General features: G+C 47.5%; 1 protein-coding gene across 2 annotated transcripts in view; it reads left to right on the forward strand.

Moving 5' to 3' along the window:
- Positions 1-23,151, forward strand: part of DOCK1 (dedicator of cytokinesis 1) — a 510,373-nt gene that overhangs the window by 455,694 nt on the left and 31,528 nt on the right. For both annotated transcript variants that reach the window (XM_053584228.1, XM_053584229.1), the window contains exons 39-42: positions 16,105-16,194; positions 17,058-17,162; positions 21,813-21,954; positions 22,079-22,157. In XM_053584228.1, the coding sequence (XP_053440203.1) occupies positions 16,105-16,194; positions 17,058-17,162; positions 21,813-21,954; positions 22,079-22,157 (416 nt within the window). The remainder of the gene's footprint in view (positions 1-16,104; positions 16,195-17,057; positions 17,163-21,812; positions 21,955-22,078; positions 22,158-23,151) is intronic.

Here is a 23,151-nt window from a genome sequence, read left to right on the forward strand (position 1 = left end):
CATTGAAATGAGATGCTGTCATGATTAAGGCCAATTACTAAAATTGTATTAGCTCAGCCAGGGAAGTCCTGTTGCCCAGCCACTGCTTATGAAATGTAGCAGACTCTTTCAATTCTTCCCCCGGTGGTTTCACACAGCTCATGCTGTTCTGGAGAAGGGTGACCAGGTGCCAGGAAGAGCACAGGGCAGGAGTTGCAAACCCTAGGTGAGCCTGGAGAGTCCGAGGGCTAAAGCTCGTTAGGGCTGCCAGGACGTACACCTTTGTTGACGCCGGGTGCACCTTGCAGCAGCTCACCCTCTGCCAGTGTTAGCCCCACAACCTCATCTCACCTCCTTGCTCCATCCTGGCTCCGGCCTTTCTGGCCACACAGCTCCTTTGGGTCCTGACGTGCGCCAGCCCTTCCTGCCTCTGCCTAGTGGTGGGCTCCTGCTGTCCTTTTCTAGCTCATTTCTCCCCATCCCAGCTTAAATGTCACCTCTTCTCCAGCCCCCATAGTGTCTTCTTTTTTTTGTTTAAGGCCCTGACTGGTCTGTTAATGATAGATGTGTGTGTATTTCTGCATTGAGCCCCAGAAAGCTGTGAGGCTGTGAAGACAGGCCTCATGTGTTCCTTCCCCACCACCTATCGAATGCTCAGAAAAGTGCCTGGCACATGGTGCTCACTGGGCCTGTGCATTTCACATTGAGCACTTCCTGGCAGGACAGCTGGTCCTCAATAAATAGTACATTGAAAAACAAAGTCTTGCCTCGGGGCCCATAGCTCAGTGGTTAGGGTGCCAGCCATATACACCGCAGGTTCAAAACTGGCCCAGGCCTGCTAAATAACAATAACAACTACAACAAAAAAATAGCCAGGCATTGTGGCAGGTGCCTATAGTCCCTGCTATTTAGGAGGCTGAGGCAAGAGAATTACTTAAGCCCAAGAGTCTGAGGTTGCTGTGAGCTATGATACTATGGCACTCTACTGAGGGTGACATAGTGAGACTCTGTCTCAAAAAAAGGAAAAACAAAGTCCTTGTTTTTAAGCGATTGTAGACCTAATCTCTTTTTCTCTGTAATACCAGTTCATTAAAAATAATTCCTATGAGCAATGTTGGTTTAGAACAGAGGTTTTCAACCGGGATCTGCAGGAAACATTTGGATTTCACATTTGGGAAAGGAGTAGATGGTGCTGGAAGCAAGGGCCTGAGCCCAGGGATTCTGCTAAACATCCTGTAATGTGCAGGGCAGCCTCCTCCCCCTCTACCCCCACCACAAAGAATTATATAGCCCGAGTGCCAATAGTATCTAGATTGAGAAAACCTGGCTTAGCAAAAGTGAATTCAAGTGACAAGATATTATAGGCCACAGGAGAACTGGCTGAAGGAGTGTCCTCTGATGTCCCCATGTTTTGGTGGAGATAACTATATGTAATGTGGTCACTTGGCTGCCCTGGGGTCAGACTGAGTTTAGGAGTGTGTCCTTCTATAGCTGTGTGGATAAAACAGATTGAAAAGCCATTTCTGAGAATCTGTAACATTTCCACCAGAATGTTACAAGGAGCAAAGTCTGCTTATCCATCTAGAACTAAGGTGAGGCTGAGTACAGGTGCTGAACAGAGGGGGATACAATGAAATTTGGAGCTCCTGGGTGATTAGCTGCATGGCAAAGAAAAATATTTTACCATCAACAAGCATTAAATTTTCTGGGAAAAATAATAGTAGGAAATAATTCTTCATCTTCTGTATCAGTCTTGATGGGCTACAATATGGAAGAGTTTCAACCTCTCGAAACCTCCGTGGCTCTGATCAACACAGGTCTGTTTCTCACACATGGTACACACGCATTCTCTCTCGGAAGCCCAGTCAGTGGAATATCCTGTGCAGAGGAAGGTAGCCAGGACAGGGGCAATCAGAAGCCACCCGCCAGTCATGCTGCTGCCTTGACAGGACACATGAGGCTCTGTGATGTCCCAGGTCACATGGCCACACCGAGGGGTGGGAACTGCACCTTGGGGCACTTTGACATTTCATTAGACAAGTGGGTGAGATCCAGTCACCTGGCAAAGTTAATCCAGAGATTATCTAAGTATGCATATATTCTAGGAAAGATAGCGTTCACATCACTGTCCCAAATAGTGTGGCTTCCTGCAGCAGGAACGGTGAGAACAGAGCTGTATCATAAAACTTAGTGCTGGGCGGCGACCCTGGTTTCTCTGTAGGGGAGTTTCTTTCTTCCATTGGAGAGGACAGTGCAGGAGCAGCAGCCGGCAACCAGGGCTTCTTGTTCTGTACAACTAGAATGTAGAAATCTCCCCAGGTGGGTAGTGGGGCAGGAGGGGTCACAGAAGAAGATCAAAGTCGGACACTTGTGCCAGATTTATAGTCACTTTCATTTGGGAAAGAAAGCTGGGGCATGGGTATCCCTGCCATGTTTGGGTTCGCACAGTAATTTGAGAAATAATGTTCTTCCTGCCTTTTCTAAAAGCGGTAGAATAAGACAAATGTCCAAGGCCACTCACTGCTGAAGATGAAAGAGCTGGATGTTGGGAGGGCCCAGAAGCATAAATTTCCATACTTTATTCCCATATGATGGCAGGTATCGTAGCGGACAAAAATATTTGAAGTGGCTCAGAGGTTATCCAGGGCCTTGGTTGGCAGGTGATTCCTGCAGGGGCCCCAGAGAAGCCAGGAGCAGGGCTCTGACCCTTGCTGTCCAGCACTGAGTCGCCAGCCACAGTCACTGTGTGTTTCTGGTGTGGCCTGTCAGTGTACACCATACACCATACTTTTAAGACTTAGTGTAGAAAAACGAATGTTCTCACGGGCTGGCTGTGTGCTCCCAAGACTCACGTGTCCTGTCCCCCAGTACCTCAGAATGTGACTTAAAGGAGGAGGGTCTTTGAGAGGTAATTAAGGTAAAACAAGGTCGTTAGGGTGGGTCCTAATTCAGTCTAACTAGTGTGCTTGTAGGAAGAGGAGGTTAGGGCGCAGACACACAGGAGAGAGTGGGTGAAGACTCAGGGAGAAGGCGCCCCTGCCAGCCCGGGGAGAGGCCTCGGCGGGGACCAACGCTTGGCACACATTGGTCTTGGACTCCTGGCTTCCAGAACCGTGAGGAGACGGATGTCTATGGGTCACGCCCCCCAGGACCCCCGTCAGTACTTTGTGATAGCAGCTCTAACTCATAATACAAACATCCAGTGTCTCGTTAGTTTTTTGTGTTGCTCCATGTTGAAATGATAACACAGTATTTTAGATACATTAAATATTACTAAAATTAATTTCATCTTTTTTTAATGTAGCAAGTAGAAAATTTAAAATGACATAGGTGGCTCACGTCATGTTTCTATGGGACGGTGCTGCTCTGAGCCAAATGCTCTGTTCTCTGAGCACCAAAGACGTTCTCTAACCAGCATCTCTGTCCACACCCTGGAGGGAGAGTGCACGTCCTCCAGGGCCAGCCCAGGCGGCCAGAACTGCTGCTGTGCCTGCTATATATACTCCTTACACTAAAGGGAAATTTAGAAAGTTCAAACAGGCCAGGCGAGGTGACTAACGCCTGTCATCCCAGCACTCTGGGAGGCGAAGGTGGGATAATTGCTTGAGCTCAGGAGTTCAAGACCAGCCTGAGCAAGAGAGAGGCCCCCATCTCTACTAAAAATAGAAAAACTATCTGAATGTTGTGGCAGACGCCTGCAGTCCCAGCTACTCAGGAGGCTGAGGCAGGAGGATCACTTCAACCCTGGAGTTTGAGGTTGCTGTGAGCTAGGATGCCACAGCACTCTACCCAGGGTGTTGGATTAAGACTCTCTCAAAAAAAGAAAAGTTAAAACTTGTCTAAAAGAGAGAAAAAAGGGGGCCAAAGCGAGGAGGGAAGAGAATTTAAGTCAGAATGGCAGGGAAAAGCAGGGTAAAAAGCACAAAGCCAGATGATTTTTTTGGTGACCCAATGCCATTTCTGTAATTTTGAAATAACTGTCACAAGTGTGGTCATCCCCAAAGGGAATCTGGAAAGACGGGTGAGGTGGGGGCTCTTGCGTGGCCGGACAGACATGGACAAGGCGAATGGCCGAGAGGGGAGGAATGAGGTGGGAACAGGGCTAGGTGAATCATAGCAACAGAGCTGTGTTGGAGCAAAATGAATTTTCTGATACCTACTTTATTATTAAAATTCAGAATTTTGTCCTTCCGTGATGTTGTTTCCTGGACTTGTGAGGCTGAGGCACGTTCTGTCTGTGACTCATTTATCAGTTCCCCTCACTGCCATTCTCGCTCTGCGATCTGCCCCACCTTGGCCCAGGTTCTGCCTTGGGGGCTGCTGAACAATCCAGGTCTCTGGGCAGAAGGCTGGGCCCAGTTCTCTCAATCACCCACGCCCAGGTTCCCGGGTCGAGAAGCCTTGTCACTCTACCTCCAGGCTCCCCCCACTCCCTGGCCTATTTCTGCCCTTCTACTGCCTCAACCACCCATTTGGTTTCTAATTAAGTGGTCTTAAATTGCTTCAGAGACACCAAAACCTCAGGGGTCCCCATCTGCAGGTGAGGTCTCTGATTGTAGGGATTGAACCCTGGGGTACCCATTCCTCACCTCGGCTCCCTGCCTTCTCCCGAAAGTGTCCTCTGACCCCAGCCCTTTGGGGTTCCTCATGGTCTTGCCTGCCGTGGACCCCTCCTGCCGTCTGACGTACCTGAGCGTCCACCAGCATCACGTCCCGCTCTCTCCAGGTCTTCTTTGTGCCCTGTTTCTACCTTGGCCTTGCCTTGGAATAATTGATATGCATCCTGTGTCCCCTGCTTTGTGTATCTCAAACTTACCACGGTCCCCTGAAACTCCTCAGGGATCTTGTTAAAATGCGATTCTGATTCACTGGGTCTGGGGTGGGGCCCAGGACTCTGCATCTCAGAGCTGCTCCCAGGTGCTGGCCGAGGGGGTCCAGGGACCCTCCTGAGTCACCAGGCTCCTTGAGAGCTGAGGCGGGGCTGTGTGTGCTGCTTTCCTACCTCTGCTGAGGGAGCCGCGGGCTGCTCGGGGCCTGGGCACACACTCCACTTTTTTTTTTAAACTTTCATTTTTTAGAGCAGTTTTAGGTTCAGAGAAAAACTGAGCAGAAAATACAGTGAGTTCCCATTGTATCCCCATCACACAGAAGGCACATACAGAGAGACACACACAGACACACACACAGACACACACACACAGACACACAGACACACACACAAGACACAGACACACATACACAGAGACACACACACACACACACACAGACACACACACACACACACACACACGGCCTCCTACTGTCAGGGTGCCATTGGCTACTGTGTTGAGTGTATTCTGGCCCATGCCTGAGCAAGCAATGTCAACCCCGAGGGTGACGGGGATGCTGCCACTCAGGCGTACCACAGAGTCCCTTATATTGGCACATTGTTGGTGCTTGTCTGGATCCTGCCTCCTGAAAGGGCCACAGAGCTCCCTTCTCCCCACGCCTACCCCTGCACCTGCCTGGAGCAGACCCTGCCTCCCTCCTGCCAAGGGCTGCGTTACAGGGATGGGATTTCTCAGTCTGCTCCTTTCCTGGGTCTGACATGAACTTGACTTCAGTACCACGTTCACAGTGAAGGTTGTAGATCGTACAAAGACATGTCCTTCCAAGAACAGAGCCAGCTTTCCCTGTCTAGACTCCTGTGTGTCTGTTAAAAATAACCATCTTCAGGCAGAATGGTGACAACAGTTTGCTGAGCAAATGAGCTGGCAGCAGGCGCACAGGGAGGGCCTCCGGCACGCACGCGGCCTCCTGGCGTGAGTGAGGCACAGCTTCCCCAGCTTCACGTCCGAGCGTCCACCCATAGCCCTTCGAGTGTTTAAATCACAAGAATTTCCCTCGTGTGATTTTACAGTTATTTCATTTTAGGGAAAAGAAAATTGCAATTCTGATTTTTAAAAATATATTAAGGTAAGGGAACTGAAGACCTCAGTTAAGCTTGAAGATGAATGGTTGCCGGGGTCCATGAGATTATAGAGTGGAAGGTACGTGGCCCCCACTGCAGCAGAACTGTCACTCAGCTGTAGCCGCCCTGACACAGCTCCCCAGCCTGTGGCCCGTTTCCTTGTGTAATTATTTACTTGCTATGTGACAATGATACACTTCCTAGATCTAATTCCCTGTTTTAAATTTACACAGCTACCTGGAGGAAATAGAGGCTTATGAGAGGCCGGGCAGGTGTGTTTCCCCACACTCCTGACAGGCAGTTAAAGGAGTGGAGGTCCCACACCCTGTGAGGCCCCTCCGTGTGTGTGCAGGGAGAGCAGAGGGGGCCGGGGAGAGACACCGGTGCAGGTTATGATAAAGTTTCTTCGCCTTTGTGCTTTGAAACTAGCAAAGCAGAATGGACGTTCTGCTCCTTACACTGGACACGCTGGCTTTTGAACTCTGTTCTCTTTCTGTGTCTTCCACATGGACACATTCTTCTGTTTTTGCTTTTCTACCTTTTCAAAAAGTTTTGAATGTCTTTCCGCCTGGCTTTGGTCTCTTCGTCTTTTTCTTTCTCTCCATAAACCATCATTTCCATCTGTTTCCGTTTTCATTCCTCGCCTCTCTTCCTTCCTGGCTAATAATTGCTCCTTGCTCTTTTTCCATTCTGTTTCTACCACCCACTTGAACTTTCCCCAAAAGCCTTCTGTTTGGTTTCATCATGGCAGACAAGTGTTCTTTTCTGAAGATGCTCTGAATTGTCTGTCTTATTGTGTCTTGTTGAGGCCTAGTAATTTTTAATAAAGCCCTTAATCCAAGTACTTCACTGAAAATTACCAGGCTTCTCTATGGAGGATGAGAGTCGAAAATAGAAATCTTCGTGTAAGGAAAATGTCATCGGAGTGAGGCGGTCAACACTGAGCCACCTCTGGATTCGGGTGACAGCCTGCTGGCAATGACAAATGCAATACAGAATTTATAGCCCGAGTGATGTATGAAGCCCTGTGACTATTTTCAACTATAGCTCAGTTTTCTTTTCCCTCAAAATAACCTTCCCACAACAAGGTTCACGCTTTGCCTTGCACCAAAGTAAAATAAAATTTAAAAAAAAAGATGCATCTTGCATCATCTTGTGAACTAAAAATAGGGGTCTGGAAGCAAGTTTACATTTTTGGTCAATGGTTAGATTTCTTTTCTAAGTATTCGGGGTGAAATTTTCTCATCCCATGAGCTTCTCTTCAAAACCATAATTGTTAGTAAGGAATTTCAGATCAGCAAAATGGAGCCCTCTCATTGGTCTATTCTTGACATTTCTAAAATTTAAATATCTGAGCATTATCCAGAATCTGTTCGATTAGCCAGAAATTGGCCTAGATAGTCAAAGAGATCATATGTTCCCCATGACTTCCTCCTGCACAAAAGAATCATTTCTTACCAAAGCACAAGAAAATCAATTTTTAGAATCAGTAACAGCACTGCCTGCCCCACCCCCACTCAGGATCCGTGACAAGTTTTCCCACTGACAAGCCCTCTGGGCACAAAGTGACATCCTGCACCCACAAAGTGCAGAGGTGAAGACAAGGGGCTGCCTCTGGGCACTCAGGTGTGGCGCTGGGATGCTGCTACAAGATAAATTACAAAACAAAGCCCCCCTCAGGACTGTCACAAGTGGGCGCTAGGACTGCCAACCCTGTAGGCGTGCAGTAGCTTCTACTGAGGTGAGGAGGATTTCAGAGAGGGGGGTTCCCTTTAGACTGGTTCTTGAAGAGTGAAAGGAGGTTTGCAGGATGGTAGCTGGGAGTGAAGGGCAGGAATCCCATAGAGTGGGAATAGCATAGGTGAGGTAAGGGCCCTGGGGACGGAGATGTAGGGGGTTATCTTAGCCTGTTTGGGCTGCTGTAACGAAACACCATAGACTGGGTGGCTTATAAGCAGCAAGTTCATTTCTCACAGGTCCAGGGGCTGGGAAGGCCGCAGGGGTGTCCAACCTGAAGCCCACAGGCCATGTGCTGATTTTGTGAGGACATTTGTTGCTCATCAGCTCTTGTTAGTGTTTGCGTATTTAATGTGTGGCCCAAGACAGCTCTCACTCTTCCAACATGCAGCAGAAGAGGAAGGAAGTTGGATGTCCCTGTGAGCAAAGTGCCTGTGGATTCGGTGCCTGGCGAGGGCTCACTTCCTGGGTCATGAATGGTGCTTCTCACTGTGTCTTCCTGTGGTGGCTGGGGCCAGGCTCTCTCTCCGGCCTCAGAAATCCCATTCATGAGGGCTCCACCCTTAGGACCCATTCACCTCGAAGGCCCCATCTCCTAATATCATCATGTTGGGGCTCAGGATCTCAACATATGAATTTGGAGAGACACAGCATTCAGACCACAGCAGGGACTTTGCGGCTCGTCCATCAGCAGCCCTACATGCCTCCCGAAGATTTTGGCTTACACGGAGCCAGTGGAGAGTAACTTCATCTCCCCTGTTCAGGGGAGTACTTCTGGCAGCATGGTGCGGCACCACTAGAGGGAGGGAAGGGGCCAGAGACTAGACAAGGGACTGGAGCGGCCGTCTGGGCCTGAGATGTGGAGGTCCCAGCAAAGGAAGTGGCAAAAGGGAGGTGACATTGCAAGGTGTGAAGTTAGCTGATTATGCAGTGTCTCTTAAATGGGGTCAAAGTCAGTAAAGTGAGTGCCTGGTGGGGTGGGGGCACACAACCAGCCTGAAGCTGAGGCTCCTTGACGGAGGGAGACGCAGTACAGAATGCTCAACTTGTCGCAAAGGACAGACAGGAGGCTTTCATCCTGTTAACATCTGAGCGAGGCAGGGGGTGTGCTGGTCTAGCACGTGCATGCAGGTATGTAAAGGAGAAAGTTAGGACAGAGAGAAACGAGCCAGGTCTCTACTACAGTGACACTGGATGCAGTAGAAAGTCCCGGACCAAGCTGTTGGTGGAGATGTCCTAGAGAAATGTCCTTGAACACATTGTAGTGGCTTGAGTAATGGCCACTGTAGAGATATGTCCGAGTCCTGACCCCCGTACCTATAAAGGTGACATTATTTGGAGAAAGGGTCTTTGCAGTTACAATTAAATTTCGGATCTTGACATGAGACCATCCTGGACTGCCTGGAGTGGGGGTGGCCTAAATCCAATGACCAAGACCCTCGTAAGAGACAGAAGGGGAGGAGACACAGTGAGAGGAGACGGGCGTGTGACGATGGGAAGCCCAGGAACGCCAGCAGCCCCCAGACCCCCGAAGAGGCAAGGAAAGATTCACTCCAGAGGGAGTGTGGTGCTGCCAACACCTTGAATGCAGAGCTGTGAGAGCGTCGACCTCTATTGTTTCAAGCTTCCCAGTTTGTGGTCATTTGTGCAGCAATCCTCGCAAACTAACATGCGTCAGAAACTGGCAGCGGAGAGAAAAGAGTGAAGAACGTGGGGCCAGGCAAAGGTGCTCAGTGAGGACGTTGTGCGCACCAGGAAGGGTGGTGAGCAGAGAGGCCCCAGCACTCCGCGGCCAGTCCTCATGCTGAAATGGAAAGGGGACATAACGGGGCCTCCAAGACTGGGAACGGCTTGAGGGTTAAGGATGAGATGAATTCCCACTGAAACTGTGGGAATAAAAGGTAGATCTTCAGTTGGCTATCCTGAGTTCATTCTTTTTAAAAATAACCAACTTTCTAGGTAGCTGTAACCTAGGCTTTATGGCCTGGCGGCAGGGTCGGACCCCCGTGTGCCCACCCATGTGGCTCCTCCACCTGTGCCCTGGCCCCTGGTTCCCTGACATCTCACCAGCACAGCCACCATCTTACCTTGCAGTGCCACAGTCTGTCCTTGGTTGCTAATCCCTGCTTACCTATAAATGCCATCATTTCTCCCATCTTGAAGGCAACTTCTTCCTTATTGCCCCTCCCCTGTCCGGCGATTGCCCGGGTCTCCTCTTCTTTGTCCGACTGCAAGACCTGCCTGATCTTGCTCCTCCTACTTCTCTCCACTTCTTCTCCCTGGCCCCCTCCCCTGGGGCTCCCAGAGATTAGCTGTGGGATGGAGGGAGTGGGCAGAGTATCCCTTTGCCTTCCAACGAACATACCAAGCCGAAGGCAGCTGTATCTTTTGTTGCCTTCTTTAGGCTCTTCGAGGTCTTCTTTGTAGAACTGTGGACGTCCTGGCCTGATGTCTGTAGATAAAAAAAAATCTGTCTTTTTCCCAGAAAGTTTCTTACTCGTGTTTTCTTCTAGGACTTTAAAAGCCGAGCAAATAGTTTTCAGTTTTGACTAATAAGTAATTGGGTGGGCAAAAGAAGCCATATTGGTGAACGTGAAGTTTAGTGGTTAATGATTCCTCTGTAACATGGGCAGAGATCCCTGTGTACCACAGGTAGTGATCCCTTTATAATTTGGTGGTGATCCCTTTATGCCTCTGGCAGTAATCCCTCTATAACATGAGCAGTGATTCCTCTACAACTTGGGCAGTGATCTCTCTATAACATGCACTGTGATCCCTCTATCACTCGAGCCATGATCCATCTGTACCACAAGGAGCAATTCCTCTAACTCTGCCAGTGATCCTGCTATAACGCAGGCAGTCATTTCTCTATTACATGAGCAGTGATCCCTCTATAACTCAGGTGGTGATCCCTCTATAACACAGGTAGTGATCCCTCTATAACTCAGGTGGTGATCCCTTTATAACTGGTGAGATCCTTCTATAACAAAGGCAGGGATTCCCCTACAACTTGGGCATTGATCCCTTTATAACTCAGGTGGTGATCCCTCTATAACTCAGGTGGTGATCCCTCTATAACACAGGCAGTGATCTCTCTATAACTCAGGTAGTGATCCCTTTATAACTGGTGGAGATCCTTCTATAACTCAGGTGGTGACCCTTCTATAACACAGGCAGGGATTTCTCTACAACTTGGGCAGTGATCCCTTTATAACTCAGGTGGTGATCTCTCTATAACACAGGCAGTGATCCCTCTATAACTCAGGTGTGATCTCTCTATAACACAGGTAGTGATCCCTCTATAACTCAGGTGGTGATCCCTTTATAACTGGTGAGATCCTTCTATAACACAGGCAGGGATTCCTCTACAATTTGGGCAGTGATCCCTTTATAACTCAGGTGGTGATCTCTCTATAACATAGGCAGTGATCCCTCTATAACTCAGGTGGTGATCCCTCTATAACACGGGAAATGATCCCTCTATAACATGTAACACAGGTGGTGATCCCTTTAAAGGTGATGATCCCTTTAAAACTCAGGCAGTGATCCCTTTATAACATGGATGGTGATTCTTCTATAACATGGACAGTGATTACATGGGTAGTGATTCCTTTGATTACATGGGTAGTGATTCCTCTATAACTTGGGTGATGATCCCTCTGTTACATGAATAATGATCCCTGTATAACTCTGGCAGGGATCCCTCCATAACACAGGCAGTGATTCCTCTATTACTCAGGCAGTGAGTCCTATATAACACAGGCAGTGATTTCGGTATAACCTGAACAATGATTCCTACACAATGTAGACCTTCTTGAGTGCCTGCCAGCACCAGACAGTAGGACTCATCTTTGAGTTGGTTTGAAAATCTTTCTGTGAAGTCTTCTTAACCCAAGCCCAAGTCCCAGACCCCACTGGTTTTCCTGTCCACCGGTGGTTATTTAGCCCCGCCTGACCCATTCCTCGGGTGGCCGGCTGCCTCTTGCATACAGTTGGAGAGAGGGCGGCATCTCCACTGCCACATCCAGCAGCTGTGGACTGCTGGCCACAGAGAAAACACCACATTGCAGGATCTGGGGGAGTCAGTCCTGACTCCATCTTTAGAAAGCTCTTTGCAAGAAGTTAATCCTTCGCTCAGAACAGTTGAAGCCACTTGAGGTCCCCAAAGGGCCGAGAGGAAGCTTGGCTCAAAGGAAAAGTGAAGGGCCCGGGAACGGTGGAGGAACTCACAAGTAGTCACCATTCTGTAAGGAGAGGTTTTCGGCACCTCCAAGACTAGCCAACCCCCTCTCAGCTGGGTCACAGCCCTTGGCCGCCACAGCCTTCCTCATGACACGCGTCTGTCCTGGGGATGCCTGCCCCTTGCCCTGAAGGGACCGAGGATGCTCTTGCTGTCAGCGCTTGTCAAGAGAAGAAGTGACTGGGCAAGTCTTCATCCTGGACCTCGGCCTCTTTGCCCCCTGTGATGCCAAGGGACTTCAGCCAGAGTTCTGGAATCTTCCACACCACTGATTTTATTCATGTCAGTGTCAGAGACCTGTCTAGGACTTTGGAAATTCAGAGAGTGATTAAGTTTGACTCTTTGCTCAGTAACTGCCAGGAAAAACAGATGAAGTTTAGAAGAATGACTGAAATTCAAGGATCCCATAAAACACTGTTACTGGTGAGTTATCTCCAGGTAGTCAGCAAATTAAACTAGAGTCACCCACCGATACCCTGGTGAGTCGCCTCAGCCTGAATTACCAGGGAGGAGCCGCCGTCCTGCAGGACCTTTTCTTCCTGGTGGCTGTTCTCTTGTCCTGTGAGATCGATGTTTCCCTCCTACCGTCGTCGTCTGTCATCGCCTCCTGGGTCTCTGTGAGAGGGCAATGCCGGCTACGTTCTCTGCAGCCACTTCTGTTTTGGAACTAAGGAAGAAATTTCATCAGAAAAGAAAGTTTCCTATTCACAAACCTTGAAGAAATGGGACCTTTCTGAATCTAGGGTCAGAAAGATGGGGGGAAGGTTATCCTCTCTGGGACAAAGTGGCTGAAATCTTCTGGTGGCAAGCAGGGCTGGGAAGAAAGCACTCCTCACTGCCAGTAAACTGTCAACTTCAGCAATGCTCAAAATTGTCTTAAGGATTTCAAATCGGAAAATGAAGTTGTCTGCTGATACAGGGCTTTTTATTTGGGTCTGTTGTGAACCACCTAAGCCTTCAGCCTTCAAAGAAGGAAGCCCAGCCAGGGGCTTAATTGCAAAGGTTAAAGTGATTCTTTCCCTGAGATAACCTATATCTACATCATAATGAATCTCTGTTCTCTCTGGCACTGAGATATTTCAAGGTGTTCACATTGGAAATATGAATTACCCACATTCTCTTTAGAGCCCAGTCCAATTAACCTGTGGCTCAGTGAGCAGGGCACCGGCCCCATATACCGAGGGTGGCCGGTTCAAACCCGGCCCCGGCCAAACTGCAACAACAACAACAACAAAAAATAGCTGGGCGTTGTGGCAGGCGCCTGTAGTCCCAGCTACTCGGGAGGCTGAGACAGGAGAATTGCCTAAGCCCAGGAGTTGGAGGTTGCTGTGAGCTGTGTGACGCCACGGCACTCTACCGAGAGCGATAAAGTGAAACTGTCTCTCTACAAAAAAAAAAAAAAAAAAAAGAGTAGATGAAAATCTCCTTGATCCAGGAGCCTTTAAAACATCCTGAGGTGGTGGTGGGGAAAGAGGGATGTGTATTTATAGAAAGGCCGATGGAAAACACAACCGTGTGACCTTTGCTCAAGACTTGTATTTCCTTTAAAAACAAGTATTTTTGATATGTATCAGAAGTATCTACTCTATCATGTAGGATAAAGACAGATTAAGCTTTTGCTGGGGAAGGAATTAGAAGCACAGACATCCTAGAGAGAGTGTATTAGCTTGCAGAAAAGTAAAGAAAAAATCCGGGGAAGGAGGCCTCCAAGTAAAGGTAATGTTTTCTTTGAAATGGAGATGTGCTAAGGGAAGAATTGGTCACTGGAGCTTTAAAAATACATTACAAGTGAGAGGAGTTCTCCCTTCCTGGAAATGTGAGCTTGGGCCCTGGCAAAGGATATAAAGAAGATTTAGGGCAGCAGATTGAGATGGTCAAAGAGTGGGAGGCAGGCTGGCTGCCCGGTGGGCTGGGGGTTCTGGGCCGGGAACATGTGCCAGAGCGTGGCTGTGGGCAGGACATCTTGGCCAGCTTCTTCCCTCCCTGAACACTGGTCCTATTTCCGAAATCTATTTCTACTTTGGGGCTTATTTCTATTTTGTTATGCAAAGTATTAAAATACAACTCGTATTCCAGAATTAGTTCTCATCAAAAATAGCAGATGGTTTCTTTAAGTAGTAACTATGACAAGAGTATTTTGGGTGCATTGAAGTAAAACAGCGGTCTGAAGTTTATTGGGTGATTGGATAGAGAGTTCAGCCTTCCCTGGGGTCATCCTCACAAGAAAAGGCAAAGACCAGCCGGCTGGTGGGGGCCAGTAGTAGGGATGGGGCCTAGCAACCAATATCCCCTCTGGGAATCTGGAGTTCAGAATCCCTGGTCAAGTCATCAAGAACAGTAACTTTCGTAAAAGTCCATGTCCACCATTTACCGGCTGTGTGCCCTTGGGCAAGTTACTTACCTGTCTGATCCTCAAATTTCTCATCTGCAAAATGGGTATAATGAAGATATGCACCAGACAAGGTGACTGGAAGGCTTGACGAGAACGTGTGTGGCTGGACACAGAGTAAGTGGGAAGAAACTGAGAGCTGCTGGCATCTCTTGCTGCCACGGCAGCTGCTGCTGCTCCCTGGAGATGGGGACCCATCCAGCGTGGCTTTAGCATCCCAGCAGGGAGTGCAGTTAAAGTTCTGGCAGGAATACATAGCTCACTCCAAGGATTAGCGCTGCCAACCTGGGGGAATGGAGGCAGAGAAGCGGGTCATTCGTGGCTGGGAACACAGTCTGAGGGACCATAGGAAGCTTTATTCAAATCACCAGCCTTCAATTCTGTTCACTCAGCCTGGTCAAGCAGGTGCTGGGCTAAGATCCAGAGATTGTATGGACTGGTGGTGCTCAGCCTCTGCCTTAAAGGGCTGGAAGCAGCTGCAAGCATTCCTGAAGGACTGGGGTCTGGGTGTTGTGGGAACATACAGGAGGAAGCTGGGGGACAGCCCAAAGTCTTCTGGAAGAGCCAGTTCCTCCAAATTTGCTTTGCTTTTCTCAAGTAATCCACCTTATTTGATTTTTCCTAAGGGAAATTCTGGCCTATTATATTTCTTTTCTTTTTTTTCTTTTTTATTTATTTTTTATTATTATTAAATCATAGCTGTGTACATGAATGTGATCATGGGGCACCATACACTGGTTTTATAGAACATTTGACACATTTTCATCACACTGGTTAACATAGCCTTCCTGGCATTTTCTTAGTTACTGTGTTAAGACATTTATATTCTACATTTACTAAGTTTCACATGTACCCTTGTAAGATGCACCGCAGGTGTAATCCCACCAATCACCCTCCCTCCTCCCCCTCCCTCCCCTCCCTCGCTCCCTTCCTCTTCCCCCATTCTTAGGTTGTAACTGGGTTATAGCTTTCCTGTGAAAGCCATAAATTAGTTTCATAGTAGGGCTGAGTACATTGGATACTTTTTCTTCCATTCTTGAGATACTTTACTAAGAAGAATATGTTCCAGCTCCATCCATGTAAACAGGAAAGAGGTAAAGTCTCCATCTTTCTTTAAGGCTGAATAATATTCCATGGTGTACATATACCACAATTTATTAATATTTCAACAGATTATTCCACATGGGTCCAACGTTTATCAACATTTTAAAAAAATCAGTCACTTGCAAAGTCAATTTCAAATTATTTACCATATAGAGTTCCCCCTTTTCGAAATGATGGCAGCCTTCACATCTGTAGCATATTTGCACACATGAAACAAAGTTTTTACAAGCTCTAATCCAGAGTTGAAATATATCCTGGTCTTTCTGACAGCCGTGATTGTCAGTGCAGTGATTATTATTAAGGGGCAGTTTGGAAAAGGAGCCAAGTCAGGGCCTCCGTTTCTGCACAAATGCTCCTGGCAGCTGTGGTTTGCTCTCCACGTTTCCTTCTGCCTGGTCCCTGGCTGTGCTGACAGTGGGCTCCTGGGTCACATTTGCGACAGGACGGTGACATGCAGGGAGGAGGTTCAGAGGCCGGTGAGGTTGATGGGCCAGTGGTTGACCAGCTTAGCCAGCCAATGCCAGCTCAGGGGCCAAAGGACAGGAGCCTCTAGAAAATCCTTGTGTTTTTCCAACATTATTTCCAGAGTGTTTCCGTTAATCAGATGCATGTCTAAATTGTTTTATTATGAATGTTTGTATTACTCTTTGACTCTGCACCCTTCAGGTCAGGTCTCCATCTTTCTCTCTTTATTTTCACTCACAGATGTGGGAGGAGGCCATTGCCCTGGGCAAGGAACTAGCTGAACAGTACGAGAACGAGATGTTTGATTACGAGCAGCTCAGCGAATTGCTGGTAGGTCTTTCTTTTCATTTACACAGGCAATCTCAGCTTGTTTTTCTGAAATTTCTCTTTCCATTTTGAGGTTAGAATTCACTTCAGGCTTTCCATAGCCTCCATGTATCCCTCCATTTTATCCAGGGAGATGGTTTTACTTTATTTCCTGGTTGGTTCTGGCCCATGAATATTTACTTTTTATTCCCAAGTTAGCTCTTGCAATCAAACTTTAAGACATCTGAGAATGAATTGTATGGAAACAACTGCTGACTTTGTACGTAGTGGTCTTGAGAGTTTCTCCTAGTTTAAAACTGACCCTTCCACAAGAGCAGGGTGGATGGATCGTAGCTGGACCCTTCTTCTGCCATGGAGGCTCTGTTAGTTTCTAACTAGTGCCCTCCCAGCCATGGCATTTCCATGTGTGGCATGTGGCCTTAATGATGTTGTCATCTTTGCCATTAGAGTAGAGCAGAATGATTTTGTCCTTTCATATTCTTCTTGAATGTATCCCACCCAGTATCTGATCCATCCCGTTTGGCAGATAACTATGGGCCAGCCAAGGAGAGAAAAACCACTTCCGTAACACCCGGTGTTGAAAATACCTCTAACACCTGGTTATTGAAAACACCTGTAAATCACAAAGGGTTACTGAATTTGGCTTGTCTGCTCACATTTTCTTGCTGAATGATGGAGGATGAGTGAAAAATAACATCAAAGCTCCGTGGTGAGATTTAACTCAGGTGCATGACTTGGGACCCTGCTCCCACCTTCTCACACCCCCGCCCTACCCTGCAAGGCGTAAAGAACTCTGGAGAAGAGCCCAGAAGAACGGATGCTCAAATCCCCTACTCAAACCTGAAATAATACTTCCTTCCTTCCAGAAAAAGCAGGCCCAGTTTTATGAAAACATCGTCAAGGTGGTAAGACCCAAGCCTGACTATTTTGCTGTTGGCTACTACGGACAAGGGATCCCAACATTCCTGCGGGTAAGTGGTGGTTCTCAATCCGAGCCAAGACTGCCTCTTAGCAGTTGAGGAAGGAGGAGGACTTTGCGTCCGTCTGGAACAGTGGTTCTCGACCTTCCTAATGCCGCAACCCTTTAATACAGTCCAAAGGGGTCACGACCCACAGATTCAGAGCCGCTGGTCTGGGAAGTCTCACTCTCCGTTTTCTGGTGGTGCTGTGGTCAGCCCCAGCACACAGAGGGGCGGCAGTGTTTGCCTTGGTCATGTAAAACCTTCTCTGTGATTTTCCTGAAAAGGACTCTCCTTCAGGTACTGATGTGTAATGTTTCAATTGCAGTAAGGTGCACAATGTGAAAGTTGCCATCTTCGCTGTCGGTAGCTGCACAGTTCAGTGGCAGTAGATACAGTCAGGTCATTGTGCAGCCTTCACCTTCACCCCTCTCTGGACCTGCTCATCTTCCCAGACTGAAACTCTGCACGCAGTAAACACTAACTCCCTCCTTCCAGCCCCGGGTTCCACTTTCTGTCTCTATGAATCTGACGAGTCTAGGTACCTCGTGTGAGGGGAACCATACAGTGTTCGTCCTGCCATCTCTGCTTCTTTCACTTTGCATAATGTCCTCAAGGTCCATCCCTGGTGCAGCCTGTGTCAGAACATCATTCCTTAATTTTAAAGCTGATGGATACGTCCCGATATGGGTAGTACACATTGTGCTTATCCATTTATCTGTTGACGAACATTTCGTTGTTTTTACCCAATGTGCTACTCTGAACATGAGTATTTTTGGTTATGTGGGAAACTGGAAACAGAGTTTCATGGCCACAATGCTGGAAACTCAGAGTCAGGCTCCATCTCCGAGGCAGGCATGTACTGTTGGAGTCCTGACGATGCAGTCACTGCCACCACTGGCCAGATACCCGTTCCTGATACTTGTGTGATGAGAATGGGAACAACTAAAGTCCTGCCTACTGTAAAAGAGTTGAAAATTTCTCAAAAACACCATTTCTTGGACACCATTGACTAGTGAATTGTGATTTCTTGACATTTCTTATGACATGTTTTTCAACCATGGTTTTGTCTTGTCCTGGGAGCCCATGTGTGATGGTTCTGCCTTGAGCACAGCTATCTGGGACACGCGACACCAGGTGGGAGACTGCCCCAGGCCCAGCAGTGTGCTCCTCCCGCCCGTGTTTCTGATTCCACGGGAGTCCCTGATGGCACGAGGTATCTCATGATACTGGCACCCCTGGGCTGCAAACACTCCCTTCTGGAGGACACATTGTTCTCCATAGAGGAGACCCAGACTGCTCCAGACAGTGAGGTTAGCTGACCACTCAGTGCCCTGCCCAGGTGGCTGAGGCGTCCAGCCCGGCATCCCTGGTTGCTGCTGGTCAGCCTGGCCTCTTCCCTTCATTGTGCACCTCCAACAGCAGTTGATCAGAAACCCAGATCTAGAAGTAAGTCTTCCCTTCTAAAAAAGTGATCACGTGGGCCTTCTCTCCTTCTTCCTCTGGGACACCCGCCATTCTCTCGCTCCTTTTCTCGCTCCCCCATCTTCCCTTTTCTCACTTCCTGCTCTCTTCTCTCTCTTTCTCGTCTCATCCCCGCACAAATCTCCCTCTCCAATATCAAATAAATTGTATACTTTTATATTCTAAAAAATCCAAAAAAAAAAAAAACAATGAATAAATGACGTTTGGTTCAAACTCTAAATAAGAAGAAATTCCAAATCACTTTATTCTAAATGACAAACAAAGCTGAAGGATGGAATGAGTTGGGAGCTGGTCACTTAATGTTGCTAACAGCCACTAGTGTATATGCGTCCGTGTGTGTCCCAGAGTATGTGTCTCCAAGAAAGTGAGAAGGACCGAACCTCAACCCTGGCAGACTTGTGCTGCACGGGGGCGTTAAATCCTGTGTGTGGCCCCTATGGACAGAGATCTGCCTGTGGTGTGTGGCCACCAGCCGTGATCTCTGTGGGATGACTGTCCCAGTGGCAGTCCCTGAGCCCATCACTGCCCAGTCATGCTGGAAGCTCCCACAGGCTACAGGCCCCAGGGATAGTGCTGGGTCATTTCCATTGTCAAAAGGACAAAGTACAAAGTGCCAATAGAACTTAACAGGCTTGATTAATATGGAACTGACTTCCCGCCACACCTGAATAATTTTGTGGGGCTGTAGCAATATATTTATTACACTTCATAGATCACCTGGCAGGGGTCAATCTGACAATAACATTAGCAGTTACCAAAAAGTGGGCAGAATATTTAGGCCCTTAATGCTGTGTGGAGAGAACAGCCTCTGAGAACTGACTGTTGTCCTTTTTGCTTTGTTTTTATCTAAAAACGGATCTCAGCATTTTTTGTATTCATATTAATATTTATGGTGCTTATAAGAAATAAACATCTTTGACTCTGTGTACGTTTCCCCCTGTTTTCATGTTTGAAGGGATGACTTTAGAATGCAAAGTAATTGACATTTCTAGAAAATGTTATTAGTGTTTTCATCTATAACTCACTACTGTTTTTCTATGAAAGCCTTTATATACATTTTTATTATTATATCTTTCTTCTAACATAAAGCATAGCAAATGCCTGGTAGTTTTAGAGTAGCCTATTACACGTTAAATCTTACTGAATTTCTGAAGTGTGTGGCTTTATATAGCTTTGTAAGACACCCAAACTGTGTATTTATATTTCTAATTAAGACTACATATTACTTTGGTTTCTGCTTGACATTACTTTTTAGAGAAATAGAACATTTTTCTTCCATAATGGTACAATAAGATACACCTTAACATAAAGTGGGGGGAAAAAATTCTTTAACTGTTTCTTAATGACTTGTAAGAATTCAGAATAAGCTGAGTCTCGGGAAGGAAGCTGTCCTAGTGCATTTGGCTGCTATAACAAAATACCCAAGACAGAGCGATTCATTGCTCACAGTCCTGGAGGCTGGGAAGTCCAAGATCAAGGCACCAACAGAGTCAGTGTCCTCACAGTTGGCACCATCCACCTGTTCTCATAGGACAGTGAGGAAAGGCATCTTTACCAGGGCGTTAATCTCATTCCCAAGGGCAAAGCCCTCATGACCGAATCACCTCCCAAAGGCCCTTCTAATACCATAGAGATTAGATTTCAGCATTTGAGTGGGAGGGTGTCAGGGATACAATCATTCAGACCATAGCAGGGATAAATTGACTGAGTACCATAGGATCTCTGTCTGTTTCAAAATCCAGAAATTAGACAAATTTAGTTTGTCTTCCATCTGAGTCTCTAGGAGATAAATGGAAAACATGCAGGAAAATGCTGTTCTCTCTGCCTGCCTCCCCCACCAACACACACACAGCATCAGTCCAGGAATTACTACAGCTGACTCAAGACCCCCCAGTCTGGAGTCTGATGTCCCCTGACTGGAACATCAGGTACACCCGTGCAACTAAGTCCCCTCATGAGAAGCTTTGCTCCAGATGGCTGAGCCTCGTGCCCTGTGGCTTCTGCCTGCCGTCTTATCCTTGGTTACAGTTTTTATTCAGATCGAGACACCTCTGTGAGGGGCAGCGAAAGTGAGGGAGGCAGAGGGCTTCCCAAACCACCAGCAGCCTTACACTCTCTGCTCACTGCCCCCTTTTTGTGACTCAGTTGACGCTCAAAACATATTTGGTGAGTCTGAAGGGACAGAGACCTGTTACATCTTGCAAGAAAAATGGTTCTTACAGATACGTTGACAGAGTGACTGTGTCACACCCAGACAGAAACGGCCTCATAAGACACTCTCGTGTAAGGAAGAACAAACGCTTAGCCACGTCACCTCCCCTCCACGCCTGTACTCAGGAGGCTAAGGGAAGAAGATCCTTCAGCCCAGGAGTTCAAGGTTGCAGTGAGCAATGATGATGCCACTGCAGTCTATTCAGTTGCCTAGCCTAGCATCTGTAACAACCCCAATAGACTCTCCAACTTGGAATTTATGGCAGTGACAAAAAGATGGACCATACCCAGCCCTTAGAAGAAGAGCTCACTCTGTATATTTTATCTTGTCATGTGTTGATGAATAACGATCCGCCCAACCTCTCTGAATGTGATGAGTGAGGCCTGCCATCCATCCATCCCGTCACTCACTGGGGGAGGCCAGGAGCCTCTCGCTTCCTATGTTGGTCTGGATCCCTTTTCCTCTGCTCTGCAGGAGTCAGCTCAACATGGCTGCATTCCTCCACTGAAGAGTGGAGTTAAATTCCTTACAGCAGAATGAAAATGACCTAATTAGGGCCTATCCCCCCCCCACCCAAAAAAAAATATGCTCATGATATCCACTTGCCTGGCTGCCTTAACCCTTTCTCATCATCTCGTGCCCTCTGCAGCACCGGGCTCCCGTTGCTTGGTTTTTCATAGTCATTTAAATCAGATTGGTTGTTACTGTCAAGACAAAGGCGTCTCACTAGATTTTACTAACATAGTGTCCAGGGCTTCCCAAACATGCTGACTCATGTCTTATGTCCCTGCGTTGTTGTTAAATAAGACCAAGACAATTACAAGGTAAAAAAAAAAATACACGTTAAATTCAATGACAGTTTTTAAAAAACTCATCAAGTGTATTTTGAAGACCAGTGCATTTGCACGTGACCTTTTCCTGGCCGTCTTCCTGAGATGTTATTTAATGAATGTCATTGTTTCCAGGGAAAAGTTTTCATTTACCGGGGCAAGGAGTATGAACGCCGGGAAGATTTTGAAGCTCGCCTGTTAACTCAGTTTCCAAATGCTGAGAAAATGAAGACAACATCCCCACCAGGAGATGACATTAAAAACTCTCCTGGCCAATGTATCCTTGAAGGCAGCCATATGGACCGTGAAACCCTTAAGATGCTATTCTTCTGGGTGTCTGGGTGTACTTGGGGGGCTCCTGTCCACACTGCCTGTCTGGTCCTTAACTCCCTTCCCATCAGATATTCAGTGTTTCACCGTGAAGCCCAAGCTCGATTTGCCCCCTAAATTTCACAGGCCAGTGTCAGAGCAGATTGTAAGGTAATCATCTCATTTTTCTTGCCCAACAGGAGAATGGTAAGAGGCTGGTTACAGATCTCTTACTAATAATTTAACCTCTTAAAGTGGATTTTATCTTCTGATTAGCTTTCAAGATGCTTGTTCTGTGCTTTTTTTAAAGAGCATCCATGAGGCCGGCCACGATGGCTCACACCAGTAATCCCAGCACTCTGGGAGGCTAAGGCGAGGCTCACTTGAGCTCAGGGGTTCAAGAGCAGTCTGAGCAAGAGCGAGACCCTGTCTCTACTAAACAGAAAAATTAGCGGGGTGCTGTTTCTGGCAGGTGCCTGTAGTCCCAGATACTTAGGAGGCTAAGGGAAGAAGATCCTTCAGCCAGGGAGTTCAAGGTTGCAGTGAGCAATGACGATGCCACTGCACTTCATCAGGGGAACAGAGTGAGACTCTGTCTCAAAAAAGAAAAAAAAAAAAAAAAGCAAAGGAAGAAGGCAGTCCAGGACCTGGGAGAACGCAGAGGCTGCCCAAGCTCACTGACAGCAAAAACTTTGCAAAAACTGGTCTTCTTGTACATCTACCCTATGGGGTAGAGTACTCTGTTGAGCTTTTTATATGACATAAAAATTTTTTTGAGACAAGGTCTCACTGTATCATCCAGGCTGGAGTGCACTGGTGCCATCACAGCTCACTGTAGCCTTAAACTACTGGGCCCAAGCAATCCTCCCACCTTAGCCTCCTGAGTAGCTGGACTATAGGCATGTTCCACCACCTCTGGCTATTATTTTTAGAGATGAGGGTCTGAACTCCTGACCTCCATTAATCCTCCTACCTTAGCCTCCAAAAATGCCGGGATTACAGGTGTAAGCCACTGTGCTCAGCCTCTTGAGTTTTTCAACAGTGGGCTAACAGCCCCACACCCAACAAATCTAAGTCCACGCACATGAGCATGGCCTTGAGTGTTTGCATTTTATAAGGCAGGGAGAGAGATTCAGATGTTTGTTCCTGGTGACGCCTGAGAGAA

The sequence above is a fragment of the Nycticebus coucang genome, chromosome 3 (assembly GCF_027406575.1).
Source record: "Nycticebus coucang isolate mNycCou1 chromosome 3, mNycCou1.pri, whole genome shotgun sequence".
Taxonomy (NCBI): Eukaryota; Metazoa; Chordata; class Mammalia; order Primates; family Lorisidae; genus Nycticebus; species Nycticebus coucang.